Here is a 13,976-nt window from a genome sequence, read left to right as displayed (position 1 = left end):
GCCCCAGGGCTAGTCAGGGGCTCCTGGCTACCGGATTTAATAGCCTCCTAAAGAGCCCTTGGTACAGAATGTCACCACCCCCTTCCCTCACATTTGATACCTGAGGCCCCTCCTTTTCATGGGGCCCCCCCGGGAAGGGCTGCCTTCCTTAGCTGGCAAAGGGGCTGTGGGCATGATCAGAAGGGCCCGTTCCCCTTGTCCCGTCTGTCTGGTTGTGGTGAGTGGTGGGGCCTAGCTCACCGAGGACCCCGTGGTCACGGTTTTCCGTCATTCGGTGTCCCGTTAGCCTGTCCCCGGGAGCCGCTCCTGCCGTGGACCTGTAGATATACTGGCTCCTGCAGCCTGTTGCTTGCCTTCTGAGTCACGGCTGCTGCCCAGGATATGTATTCAGAGCTTGCCAAATATTTGCTTTAGGAAGGGTGTGTTCACGTCAAGGTTCATGACTAAGTTCTCCAGAAAACCCATTTGTTCTGAGCTGGACTTTGAGATGAGACCCAGGAGCCTTCTCCTCTTGACTCCTCTTGACCGTGTTGTTTCTGAATTAACGCGGGTGGGTCCTAGAGCAAGCTGCCTGCCGTTTTTTTGTTGTGTTTTGTTTTTGGTCTGAGAGAAAAGGGCTAATCCCAGCCATTGATCTGCTCCTGGGGGTCTGGGGTCAGAGCTTGTCCGACCGTGTCAGGGAGAGCATTGAAGAAGACGCCAGAAGAGATGAACCGCTGCTCAGCTGGCCACTGAAATGAGTGTATCACTCACCAGCTGGCCATGCCTGGAGGTTCCCCTGCCCGTGCCTCCCCTACTAGGCCGCACAAACTGGCCCGTTCGTCCGAGGTGGGCCTGAGGGCTGCCAGCTGCTGGGTCCCCGAACCCCGCCCAGTGGCTGCTCATTATTCCTTTGTGCAGGTGGCCCGCAGCCCCGCCTTGGGTCCTGCTCTTTGCGCTTGGCAGCACCGACCTCTTACTGTCTGTTCCCCACGTCCCGGGGTCGAGCCGCGTCTGCTTGGTGCCCTCATCATCAGGACTCTCTCCCTGGGCCAAGACATTCCGGTGCTGTGTGACTTCACCTTTGAGGAGCAGGGCTTGTCAAGAGGGTGCCCACTGGCTATATTCACTTGCCCAGTGACTTCCTTCTTCCGGCGCCCGCAGGACCTCCTCTCTCCCAGCCTCTGTCTCGTCTTCTCAGCTCCAGGATCACTTTGTTTCCTGCTGTCTGTCTCTTCCTCTTCCCCTTTCAAACGGTCTGCAAAGAAAAGGTGACGAGGATGGTGATAATGGTGGTAACGGTCGTGTGTTCTTACAGCAATACTTCCGTTATGCTCGTTAGGTCCACATCCCTGCTGTAAGCACTTTGCGTGGAGTGACTCCTTTAGCCATCGCAGTGACCCTCTGGGGCAGATGTCATCATTCTCCCCATTGTACAGATGAGAAAACTGAGGCTCAGATGTTAAGTGACCAGCCCCTTGGGTCACACAGCTCATAAGTGATAGAGCTGAGGTCTGCACCCAGGCAGTCCGGCTCCAGATGTTTCTGTTTTAGCAACGTGGAACACCCTCAGGCTGGGTCTTGTCTTTATTGTCTTTATCGAGAGTTTTTGATGGTGAGGAAACGTGAGGGCTGTGGGCAAGGAGGAGGGCCCAGGGGATGAAGAAGAAGGTTGGCAGTTGAGAATAGGGATGAAACAGGAAACTCTCCTCCAGAAGTTTGAAGTTAGAAATAAGTATTAGTGGCCCATTTTTCTGAGATCTCTGACCAGCCTGGAGGGTGGAGGCCAGGGGCCCCACTGTGCCCGGACTCACAGTCTGTGAACAGTCCTGAATTCGTGGGGCTGTGATCCCACGTTCTGTAATGTGCAGGAATTTAAATAGAGTTTTATACTTTTATCTAGAATAATAGTAAACTTATAGAAAAGTTTTAAGATAAGCACAAAGAGCTCCCCTATATGCCCTCATCCAGATTTGCTTTATATTTTTCTTCCCCTTTTCTACACACACACACACACACACACACACACACACACACACACGGTATCCCAAAGGCTCAGTTCAGCTTTAAGCTTTAATAAGTCTGGAAGCATAAATGCAGCCTTTCTTAAAACATCAGTTAGCTTTGGGAATTTTGAATGATAAATGTTTAAATTCTTGTTTTAGTCATCGTTTGCCATTTTCAACCGGAGAAACTGAATTTCCGTGTGGGGATTTTTAAAATCACGATCATGTTGTTAGGAGGGGGAAAATAGTGCTTTTTAGACCCTGAAATTTTGAGCCCAGCGAGGCCGGGTAACTTCCCCGCCTGGTTGGTCACAAGCATACTTAGTGTGGCGGTGGCTTCCTGTCTCTTTGAGCAGGCTTGTGGCTCCTGGAACTGTGGGCGTTTCACAACCGCGGCGTTTCCTTCTCGACAGAGCCCTTGGGGGTGGCTGTGTTCCGTTTGGGTCTGGGAGCTGGTTACAGCGCCTCCCCCGTGCGAATCCGTTCCTGCAGCCTGCGTTCTCCCTGCTCCTTCCTGCCTGCAGCCTGGCCTTCCTCTCACCCAGCCCTCTCGGTTGAGGGCCACAGGGGGGCCTGGAGCTTGTGACAGCCGATGACGCGGGGCTTGCTGACGGACTTAGGAATGGGTTTATATTACTTGGAAATGTAGGTCGCAGGAAGCTTAGCTGGGCTTCTCCAGGGAAGGTGGTCATGTGTCTCTTTAGTCGGACTCACTGGCTGCAGCCATCGTCTGAGTAATAGTGACTCAGGGACAGAGGCTCCTAGATCAGAATCGGCAGGTTTTCCTTCACGCTGGCAGGAAAGTCAGAATTTAGAGCTAGGTCGGGAGCATCTGGGGGAAGTTGGGGAATAGGAATAATGACTTCTGGCCCCCTCTCAAGGATATCCCTGCAAGGAAAGCCTTTGGGAAGATAGCCTTGTCTGGGTACACGGGCTGGGGTTGCTTCCTGTGACCATGTGGTTAGCTCTGCCAACACTGCCTTCTTCTGGCCTTCTAGAAGCTCTGTAGCTGTGTCAATCCTGTACATGAGGGAGGTCTAGTGTAATAACAGCCATGTGAAAAAGACAGAGGGTGACCTAGACTGTGGCATGGTGCCCCAAAGAGCGTATGTATACTTTGATTACATTAATGAAGGTATAGAGCTAAGGAAAAGGGAGGTTCTTCATTCCACTAAGCTTTCCTGTGTTCAGAACACATATGAAACATTATATTCAATTCTGGATGCATTGTATTTTATTTATTTATTTTTTTAAAGTTTATTCATTTAGTGTGTGTGTGTGTGTGCGCGCGCGCGCGCGCGCGTGAGAGAGAGAAAGAGAGAGAGAGAGAGAGAGGGAGCAGGGGAGGGGCAGAGAGAGAGAGAGAGAGAGAGAGAGAGAGAGAATTCCAAGCAGGCTCTACACTATCAGTGTGCCCGACACGGGTTTCAAACTCTTGAACCGTGAGATCATGACCTGAGCTGAAATCAAGAGTTGGATGCTTGACCGACTGAGCCACCCAGCCACCCTGATTCTGGATACATTTGAGACAAGGGGAGGTATTTGATCCTAAAAGGTTGGCTTAGAGGTGGTGAGCCTTCCATCATGGACAGTATTCATACAGAGGCTAGGGAAACAGCGTTCTGTGTTCTTTCCAGTGGATTCTAAGATGCGTGTGTTTACCCCAGGCGATGTGTTGTGGAGCAGACAAACTAAGACTAAAATCCACTGGACAAATTGTGGTGTGTTCATACCACAGAATCCTATGCAGCAGGAGAGCGAATGGTCTCTAAAGGCACACCTCAGCCCGGACGATTCTCTGACACATAATGTCCAGTGAAAGAACATGTCCTTGTTGCATTTATGTGCGACAGAAAAACAGCACAACGAATCCAGAGTGCTGGAAGTCAGAGTGGCTGCCGACTGCCCTTGTGGGGTTAGGTGGTGGCAGTGACCGCAGGGGATGTATGGGAGGCGTCTGGGTGCTGGTGACACAGGCGGGCGAGCCTTTGAGAATCCATGAACCGTGCGCCTAAAGGATGTGTGCGCTTTTCCACGTGTGCGTATCACGCTTCAGGAAAGAGTAAAAGTATGACCGTCTGAAGATTGCTGAATCGCTCAGGTGGGCTAGAGGCTGTGACCCTCCCGTAGCGTTGGGAATTTACACAGACGGCGGGAGATAGGGATACAGATACAGGGAAGGGGCCGGAAAATGCCCCACCTGGGAGGGGGCCATGGAGACCACTGCCTGTGCCTTCTGGAGGGTGAGGTGATTTCCTCTTATTTTAAAATTTCTTCGGCGCCCAGTTAGGCAGACCATGACCGCCCACGGGCCAGTCCCGATGAAAGGGTTTGAACCGCTTCCTGAGCTGTGCTGGCCCGCAGGGAGGTCTCCTTGTAAGGGACTCTTTCTCTAGCCTTCACAGCCAGTGCGGCTTTCCCAGAGGGGCGCTCTTCTCCCTCTTGCAGAGGGAATTGTTTACCTCTTTCCCTGAAATGCCCGGTCCCCTGTCCCCTGTCCCTGTCCTGACTGCTTTTGCACTTTCTTTAGCTTTTCGATCACGTCGCCGAGTGCCTGGGAGACTTCATGGAGAAGAAGAAAATCAAGGACAAGAAATTACCTGTGGGATTCACGTTTTCCTTCCCTTGTCGGCAGTCCAAAATAGACGAGGTAAGGACACGCTGGGACTGGCGGGCCCCACAGAAGCCCTAACGAGGGAAAGCTGATGAGCCCTTCGGCCCGATTCTTTTTCCCTTTTGCTCACCGGATGGCCTGCATGTCTCGTATTTTTCTTAAATAGAAACATTTGTAGGAGTTAACGTGAGGTCACCATCTTGTGTTTATCCGTCAATTACTTAAGTGATTTACATACTTCTAGAGACGAATCATGGCGTTTGTGGCCATTAGGTAAGGAGAGACATTTGTGAAGCTCAAGCAAGTGAAGGAAGGGAAGGTAGGTTTGGTGACAGTGAGAGAGGCTGCCGAGCCTTCTGTCAGAGATGTACCGCGTGGTGTTTACCTGGAGGCCATCCTGGTTCCGGGGAATCTGGTCAGGATCCCACGCCTCGGGCCCAGGGCCGCCTCTCCACAGCTTCTGCCAGTGCCTGGCTCCAGCCCCAGAGACGCTGTTGGTTCCCCTTCTGACCTCCAGGTGGATCGTTGCACCCCCCTTGCTGTCCATTCATTCATTCACTCACCTGTTTAGTGAGGAAGGACTCCGGCATAACTCCGTGGCCCCATTGTACCTCAGCATACTGCCGGGATACAAAATAAGTGGATGCGACCTTGTGCCTTTTCTTCATGGAGAGACAAAACACACACACAGGCAACCTGTGAACAGACTCCTATAACAGGGACCGCGATGGTTGACATTCCGGAGGGGCCATCGGGTACCAGGCTCCGTCCTGAGGCGCACGTCACAGTTAACACACGTGATCTTCAGACACCCCGTGAGTGAAGTGCTTACGGTTCCCGGTTTACAGATTGAGGAAACTGAGGCGTGGAGGGATTAGGAACCTGCCCAAGACCACCCGGCCAGGAGGGAGCAGAGCCCAGACCAGCTGTGGGCAGAGCTAGCTGAGGGGAGCCACTGGTGTGGCTCTAGAGCCTGTGCAGGATGGTAACATTGTGGTGCCCTCCGCACTCCTGGGCAGCTCCCCTGTGCCTCTTTATCAGTCGGGTCAGTGCCCTGTCCTGGGCACCGCGTCATGCTCCTGGAGCCCTTCCGTCTGTCCGATTTGTGTAATTATGTCACGCTAGAGCGAGAAGGGGCTTGAGAGCTCAGTAGGCCAAGCCCCTCCTTCCTCAGATGGGAAAGGAAGCCTCCCAAGGTCACAGGTCTTATTAATCGCAGATCTAGGACCAGAGTCCCTGGGCACCCCCTCACCTAGTCCCTGCTCCCCCGACCGCTCCCCCCAGTTAAATACCTCGAAACACTGCTGTCCTCCTGTCTCCAAAAGGACCGCGGTGGCCACTCTAGACTCCGGTATCTGGCCCTGCGACACCTCCAAGGTGTTCATGTCACTTTCGCTTCTAGGGTGTCTTCGCAAACCTTTTCTCAAAGCCTGTTGTTGGTACTAAGTTTCCCTTTGCTTCTGAGAGTGGAGACGTGACAGTCACACCCCCTGGGCAGAGACAGTGTTGACATCCCCTCCCACCGTGAGAGGTGGGGGACGGCTTCAGAAGCGACTCATTTGCTTGCTCCTTTGTTCACCGGTGGCTATTGACCAAGTGCTATCCCCATGCGGGGCTAGGCCCTGGGAGAGAATGGGGAGCAGATGGGGCCTGCCCCCCAGAAGGTGCAATCTTCCTGGGAAGAAGGCATGGCAGAAGGGGGAGAGAATGTCCCCAGAGCAGGAGAGCCCCCCAGAGCAGGGCAGATAGCCCGGTAGAGGGGCTTTGCAGGCAGAGGAGCTAGAGGCAGGGCCCCCACCCACAGGCCTTGACCCCCATCCGGGGAGGGCTTCCTAGGCCGGGCCATGCTGCCTGCCAAGAAGCCAGCGGACCGCAGACTAATTAGCCATCCAAGGGGCCTGTGCCCACTCCTCAGGGATGCCTGGAATCTTCAAGATTGTCCAGATCTAGACCAGCTGCCTTGTCCCACAGGTGAGCAAAGTGACTCTCAGAGGAATTCGGGGAGCTGCCCACAAGGAAACGGGCAGAGGTGTGAGAATAGGACTCGCCTGCTGATTTCCAGCCCCGCATTCCTTCCACAACATTCTCGGAGGCCTCTTGGGGGTTGGGATTGAGGGGAAGAAAGCAGTGTCCAGGGATTTTTGGAATGCCTGGCTTAGCAGCAGGCCGCTGCTGAGCAAAGAACCACAAACTCTCCCAAACACGCACCCTTCTGTGCGCCTTACAGGCCGCATGGCTTTCGCCGTGAGCCGGGGCAGCCCGTGTGTGGGCAAACTCCCACCCCAGCCCCCAGGGGCCCACGGGACCTGAGCAGTAACAAGTCTTCCCAGCCCTGCCGCGTGTATGGCAGCTTTCTCCTTTCAGAGAACAACACTCAAGTATCACAAGTATTCTTTTGTTCAGTATCTTGGATTAAAAAGAATACGAGAGCAATACGTAAAGCTATCGAAACAATATGAAGGTACAAAGTAAAAAGTACAATTCTGACCCTTCCCCATTCCCAAGTGAATGACCGCTGGCTGTCTCTCCATTTGATGTCTCACAAGCACAAATGGATCGTATTGTATTGCTGCTCCCAAACGGGGGTTAAAGTCCCAAGTTGGGGACGAGGCATACATCGTATTTAGTCGCTATTCCCCTGCAATCTCTAGGACCTGGCTTTAGAAGTTCGGTGGCCAAGGATTATCTTGGCATTTTGTTTTCCTGCCCAACTTGGCTCGGCCTCTCTTTCCCTGGGGCTGTGGAAGCCGGGACCTGGCTTGCAGGTGGGGAGGGGTGATCAGGCAATGACGGGATTTCTCTTGTTCTCTTTTTAAATGGAGTCTGGCTGAACCGCTTGTCCTCTCTGGGCCTCTGCTTTGTCACTAGTCTTGAGCAGCCTCCCCGGGGACCTGGGGGTTCTGGAGGCCTCCCGGCCCTCGTCCAACCCCCATCTGCTCTCCTTTGCAGGCCATCCTGATCACCTGGACAAAGAAATTTAAAGCGAGCGGAGTGGAGGGAATGGATGTGGTGAAGCTGCTTAACAAAGCCATCAAAAAGCGCGGGGTAACTTTCAGGGCCGCCTGGAGGTGGGGGAGTGTGGGGAGAAGTCTGTGATCTAAAACAGACCAGGCCCTTCCGCGGGGCAGGAGCGCACGGCCTGAGGCATCACGTGGGTGTCTCGAAGACCCAGGCAGATGAACGGTGGGGGTCCACGGCCCCGAAGGTTGGGGTGGCTCAAAGCAGGGGTCTCCGAAGTGCCGCCCGAAGGAGCCAGGCCCTTGGGCGGGGGGAGCGCTGGGCCGTGCGGGGAGCTGACGCGGTCGGGTGCCGCCGGTGCGCACGGAACGAGGGCAGTCAGCGCACGGATGTGGTGCGGTGCTTTGTAGAGGGCTGTGGCTCTGTGCGCAAGATCCGCTCTGGAAAGACTCTTAAGCCAGGTAATTAAAATGACTGTGCAGTTTCCCTAATGTAATTACCGCGCTCTGATCCAGCCGACTCGAGTGCCGGCAGCAACGAGAGCAGCGCCACTCCCAGGAGCAGGGGTGGAAACGGGAGCTCTCTTGCCACGCTCTCTTGAAGGTTGGTGACCTCCGCTCCCATGCGAGAGTGGACGGTGACACCCCCTCATGTGTCCCCAGGACTACGATGCCAACATTGTGGCTGTGGTGAACGACACGGTGGGGACCATGATGACCTGTGGCTACGACGACCAACAGTGCGAAGTCGGCCTCATCATTGGTAACGTCACCTCCTCCTCATCCGTCCCTTCGGCTGGTGTGTCCGGAGGGCACAGCCTCGTCTCCTGATTTTGTGGTGGTCACACCTTCTGATCGTGTCTCTCACTCCCAGGCACTGGCACCAACGCGTGCTACATGGAGGAACTGAGGCACATTGACCTGGTGGAAGGCGACGAGGGCAGGATGTGCATCAACACGGAGTGGGGGGCCTTTGGGGACGACGGGTCCCTCGAAGACATCCGCACCGAGTTCGACCGGGAGATAGACCGTGGCTCTCTCAACCCTGGGAAGCAGCTGTGAGTCCCACCTTTTCTGACGACTCGTGCACATGACTTAGGGGACACTTAACGAAAGGTGTGGGTTGTGAGATGATAGGGGCAGAAGGCAGGTAGTCACAAAGGGAGAAGCCCAGCAAATTTGCGGAACCCGTCACTCCTGCTGTGGATAGATACGCAGCTGTGGCGACTGCCGCTTTAAAAGCACGTTTTGAATGATTGTCTCTTTGTCTAATTACACTCTTAATTGCGTCCTCATAAAAAATCTTGGAAATTAGAAATACAGAAGCACTCGCAGAAAGCTAAGGTTCAGAAGCACTGTAGAAAACTAGCATTGCCACTCAGAGCGAGCGGGGCCATGAGGTAAGCAGGGCATCAGCTGAGCAGAGAGAGTGAGTGTCCACTCATTCGATGCTACTTCTTGAGAGCTCTGTGCTAGGCTCCGAGGACAGAGCAGGACCTTCCTGTCCAGTACTTAAGAGCTAGTTGGGGAGGTATGTCCCACGTGTAAATGTTGGTTATGCAGAGGAGTGAGTGCAAACCATTTGAGTCATATAGACCTTAGGGAGACGGGAGAAGGGAGAAACTTCTTCCATGTCATGGATAGGCGGATGGGTCAGAGTTGATAAAGAGCATCAGACTTACTGGGTCAGTTATTTTTGGCCTTGGAGAGCTGCCGAGGTATGAGTGACATTATTCAGGACAGACATTAGTGTGGGCATTTCTGGATAGGAGCTACTTACTTCCTGAAGTGCATATGCCCCTGTTTTTCTGCGATGCCCCTGCGCTAGCAGCACTCTGATCAACCCCCCAGCAGCCTTATCCTGGGATCGGATGCTATCAGTGTGCTGACAGGTGTTCAACCCTGTTGGCTTAGCGGTCCTTATCTTTTTTTCTTTTAATAATTTTTAAAAAATTTATTTATTTTGACAGAGAGAGATCATGCGATCAAGGAAAAGGCAGAGAGAGAGGGAGAGAGAGAGAATCTCAAGCAGACACCATGCTGTCAGCACAGAGTCCGATGTGGGGCTTGAACTCGCAAACCATGAGATCATGACCTGAGCTGAAATCAAGGGTCGGACACTTAACTGACTGAGCCACCCAGGCACCCCTTAGCAGTCCTTAACTTGTGCCAGAGAGAAATGGGAGTTCTTTTGTCATTTTGAAACCCATCACCCAAAAATCTCCATAGCCTAGGCTGGATGATTGGGCTTTCCACCCGAATTAATGGAATCCCATAAGTGGGCGGCCCCCCTCCACTGGTAATGGTGGTGGTGAATAAACTAGGTTTCTCAGAAAGAGAATGCCAGGTTCTTAGATCCAGAGTTGGACATCAACTCTGCATCCAGAGACTGGGGTACCAGCTTGGAGATAAAGGAAGCCTGTTCCAAAGGTTTTTTCTTCCCCCCAGTCCATTCACCTAACTTGCGGCACTAAAACCTGACCCCATGTGACATGAAGCTGTTTACTGTGCCTACTTTACAGTTCACTGGAGATCTGTGGATGTGCTTGATCACATCATTATCTCAGGTACCTCTGGGGATATTCTGTAATATGTGCCTGTGTATCACAGTGCATCTCTAAAATTCTCACGGTTCCACATTCCCAAGCATATGTGACCCCAGGGGTTTCAGATCAGAGATTATGTACCCGTACCTGTTGTTACTATCAATCGTTTAATCAGAAGTCGCCCTTCTCAGGGAGCAGGGCAGTTACCTGTGATAACTGAGCAGATGTGACCCAGGCCCATGTCTGGTCCATATCCTCAGCCTCAGCACAGGAATCCCATGTAGCTTGGGTGGAAGCCTGGATTTCTCTGCCGTCTATTTTGAAGTATTTCTGAATTTTCTAAGGGACTGAACTGTATCCCCAGGCTGAACTGTGAACTGGGCTCACAGTTGCCTTGCAACAAACATTTTTGGAATGGTGGTTGGATAGATGCATAGATAGAGATGGATGGATGGATGGTGGATTAAGCAGGAGGAGTGAGGATGGAAAGGTGGATGGATGGATAGATGGATAGATGAATGGATGGATGGATGGGGGTGAATGGGGAAATAGAGAATGGATGGAAGGATGGATGGGGGTGGATGGGGAAATGGAGAATGGGTAGATGGGGAAATGGAGAATGGATGGATGATGGATGGATGGATGGATGGATGGATGGTATATGGGGAGGTAGCTAGATGGGGAGGAGATGGGTGGTGAAAAAACAGGTGGTTGGGTGGAATAGTGAAGGGTGGGGTGAAGTCAGTCTTCTCCAGTGTGTTTCCCTGTTTACTGGTCACCATAGGTCGGGTCTTGTTAAGAACAATGCTAAAGAGGTGATGGATTCTTGAGTTACATCACATATTCCTGGAAAGAGGCTATTGGCCAGAGAGTTTTTTGCCAAAGCAAATTTTTGCTCTTTCCTAGGTACCTTGCCTAAGTTTTGGAGTCTTCCTTATTCTGTGCAAATGCCAGAATTTGGTTCTTGTCAGGGAGAGGTGTCTGCTCCATTTGACTGGTGGGAAAATTAAGGCAGTGTGATAGGACAAGCTGGCCCAAGACTCTCTTGAGGGTTGATGTGGCTTAGGTTTAGGGTTTTCTGCCCTATTTGAAAGTTTGAGTTTTTAGAGTGACCTTCTAGAATATCTAAGACTCATCTCTTACCATTTATGGACCAACATCATCAGTGGTGGTCTGGAGGAGTGGTTTTTCATCGCTGATTGCTCATCGCCTTTACATAAAGGCCTTTTATTTATTATTATTATTATTAATATCATTATTATTATTATTATTATTATTATTTTAAGCTTATTTATTTTGGGGGAGAGAGAGAGCATGCATGCACACAGGGAAGAAGCAGAGAGAGAGAGAGAGAATCCCAAGCCGGTTCCCTGCCACCAGCTCAGAGCCTTATACTGGACTTGAATTCATGAACCACGAGATCATGACCTGAGCCCAAGTCAGGAGTCAGACGCTTAACTAGGCACCCCCATAAAGGCCTTTAAAAAACATATTGTAGCCCCGGCATCCCCTCACCCTACCCGCCTTCCTCCCAATTCTGACCCAGTTGGCCCGGGTCGGGACCTGTCCTTAAGAGCCTAAGAGCTCTCCAGGTGATTCCATTTTTTAACCAGGGTTGAAAATGTAAGTGTGTGGGATTTGTGCAAAGGCCCTCGGTACCCAGACAGACTCCACACCACTACACACTCACTCATTCATTTTGACTGAAGTTTGCGTTTACTGAGTACCAACTGTATACATTTGGCCAGGAAGGGTATTGTCACGGTAGCTCTGTGGCTCCTGCCTGCACTGGTGATAACTACTTTCAGGATAGCAGGGGACAGCCCTGAGTACCCAGCAACCCTAGCCTTACCCCAGAGTTAGGAGGTGTCTCTCTAGAAGGGATCAGATATTCAGCTTCCTCCCTACCACCCTTCCACACTAGGCCTGTTCTGGTCACATGCCTGTCTCCTACTACAGATTTGGGTCCCACCCTCTGTGATTTTTAATTCTCCGTCTCGTCCCCTCCTGTCTTCTTGGACTCCTTAATCTTCTTTTTCCGTGTCGTGTCTGGAATTTTGAATCCCGTTGCCCTATGTGATTCCTTATCACATCCTTCAACATGCAAGGAGCCACATGTCCCCCAAGAGAGCAGCAGCAGTGACCATGACAGCAGGATGCTTTGACCTGCAGAATTCTTTGACCTGAACGCTAGTGAAGTCAGTCCCCAAACACCTTTTCTTATGGTTGCTCTGCCGGCTCCACGGAACCTCTCCAAAGCTCTAATCCTGCTTAGCGTGGCCTCAGACCTCTCCCACTTCTCTGGTCCCGGGCGGCCCATTGGAGCGGACCCCGGCTGCCAGGGGAGCTCCCGATCGGCATGCGAGTCCTTGCTCCCCTTGTGTGAACATGACCCCCAGCCCGCCCTTGCCAGCCTGTCCCCAGGCCACGTGGGTGTCGGCCCTGCCTGTGCCCACCGGCCGGCGGGAAGGCTGCGGCTCCTTGGTGTTTGTGGGCACTGAGTGCTAGGAGGTGAATCACGGCTTGCCTGGTTACTTGGCTTCACTTGAGCAGAGCATGTTGAGCATGTTGGTTGAGGAGCCCTGCTGTGTCCGTGAGCCTTTGGCTTGAGCTGAGCGAGGCTCATCAGAGGTGCTTTTTCCTGGTTTTGCTGCTCTGACAGGGGTTCTAGGAAAAGGGGATGATGGGGTCCATGTGTGGAAGAGACGTCGTGTAGAAAAGGGAGATCGTTGTGAGTGTCTCCAGAGGGCGAAGTGAAAAGCAAGGGGCAGAAGGTGCCAGGAGGCTGATTTTGGCTCATCCTAAGGGCAGGAACCTTTTCTGTTGTCACGCTGCCCAGTGGGGGCAGGCTGCCTCAGGAAGGAGTGAGCTGATGAAGGTAGACAAAGAGACAGGGTTGGGGGTGGGGCTGGGTGGGGCTGCTAGCATGACAGTAATAGCTGACATTAAATGACATTGCCCATGAGAGAGGCAGAACAGCACAGCGGTTAGAGCATAGCCTCTGGTGTGGAACTGGGACGGTGACCATGGGCACGTTTTATAACCTCTCTATGCCTCAGCTTCCTCATCTGCAAAGTGGGGATAGTGATATTGTCTACCTCATAGGGTTTTAGTGAGGATCAAATAAGTTACTACATGGGAAGTGCTTAGTAAAGTGGGATGCGTAGCAAGGGCAGACATTCTAGCACTTTGCCCATGTTAACTCCTATCCTCTGCCCAGCGGCCTTAGCGGTAGGCCCTGCCGTTATCCCCATATTCTGGGTGAGGGGATCGAGAAGTAAGTAGCACAGGAAGCCGCCGAGCCGGGATTGAGCCCCGGGCAGTCTGGCTCCTGCCTGCTTCGAGATTCCGGCTCGGGGCTGTGCAGAGGCCGTTCCCACAGGTACCTGGGGCGGCAGCTGGGCAGCCGGGCCTCAGAAAGGCCTGAGTCCTGCCAGGGATCCTCGACACAGCTGTGGCTGGGGCGGTCCTGTCTGGTCCTGTCAGGAGCAGGAACAATGAGAGCGGTGTTTCTCTGCGCCCTCGTCGGGGCGAGGGAGGGCCAGGCGCTCAGGTCCCAGCAACATCCCTGGCTCCCGGGCCTGGCTCTGAACGGAACAGATTGTTTTGCTGTGTCACAGCCAGCTCTGGGTGTGCCAGCTGGCCTCCCTCGGAGGAGAGGCAGGCCACCTGGACGTGGACCTGCCTCTCTGATCTGTCCGGCTCAGGGCTTCCTCCTGGGCCCTGCCCAGCCAGCATTCGGGGCCTGAGTCTGGCTCAGGTGTGGCGCGGAGCCCTGGTCCGTGGTAGCCTCTCCTCTGCAGCGTTGGGCTCAAGGTGGCCGCTGCAGTTACAGAGCCCACGCCTCGTGCCCCCTGCCCAGGGACACAAGAGA

General features: G+C 53.1%; 1 protein-coding gene across 2 annotated transcripts in view; it reads left to right on the top strand.

Annotated features, from left to right (window-relative positions):
• Positions 1-13,976, top strand: part of HK1 (hexokinase 1) — a 71,394-nt gene that overhangs the window by 33,161 nt on the left and 24,257 nt on the right. For both annotated transcript variants that reach the window (XM_030334162.1, XM_030334163.1), the window contains 4 exons: positions 4,516-4,635; positions 7,549-7,644; positions 8,220-8,319; positions 8,431-8,614. In XM_030334162.1, the coding sequence (XP_030190022.1) occupies positions 4,516-4,635; positions 7,549-7,644; positions 8,220-8,319; positions 8,431-8,614 (500 nt within the window). The remainder of the gene's footprint in view (positions 1-4,515; positions 4,636-7,548; positions 7,645-8,219; positions 8,320-8,430; positions 8,615-13,976) is intronic.

Source organism: Lynx canadensis, chromosome D2 (assembly GCF_007474595.2).
Source record: "Lynx canadensis isolate LIC74 chromosome D2, mLynCan4.pri.v2, whole genome shotgun sequence".
NCBI classification, from domain to species: domain Eukaryota; kingdom Metazoa; phylum Chordata; class Mammalia; order Carnivora; family Felidae; genus Lynx; species Lynx canadensis.
This window is presented reverse-complemented; position numbering and strand designations above follow the sequence as displayed.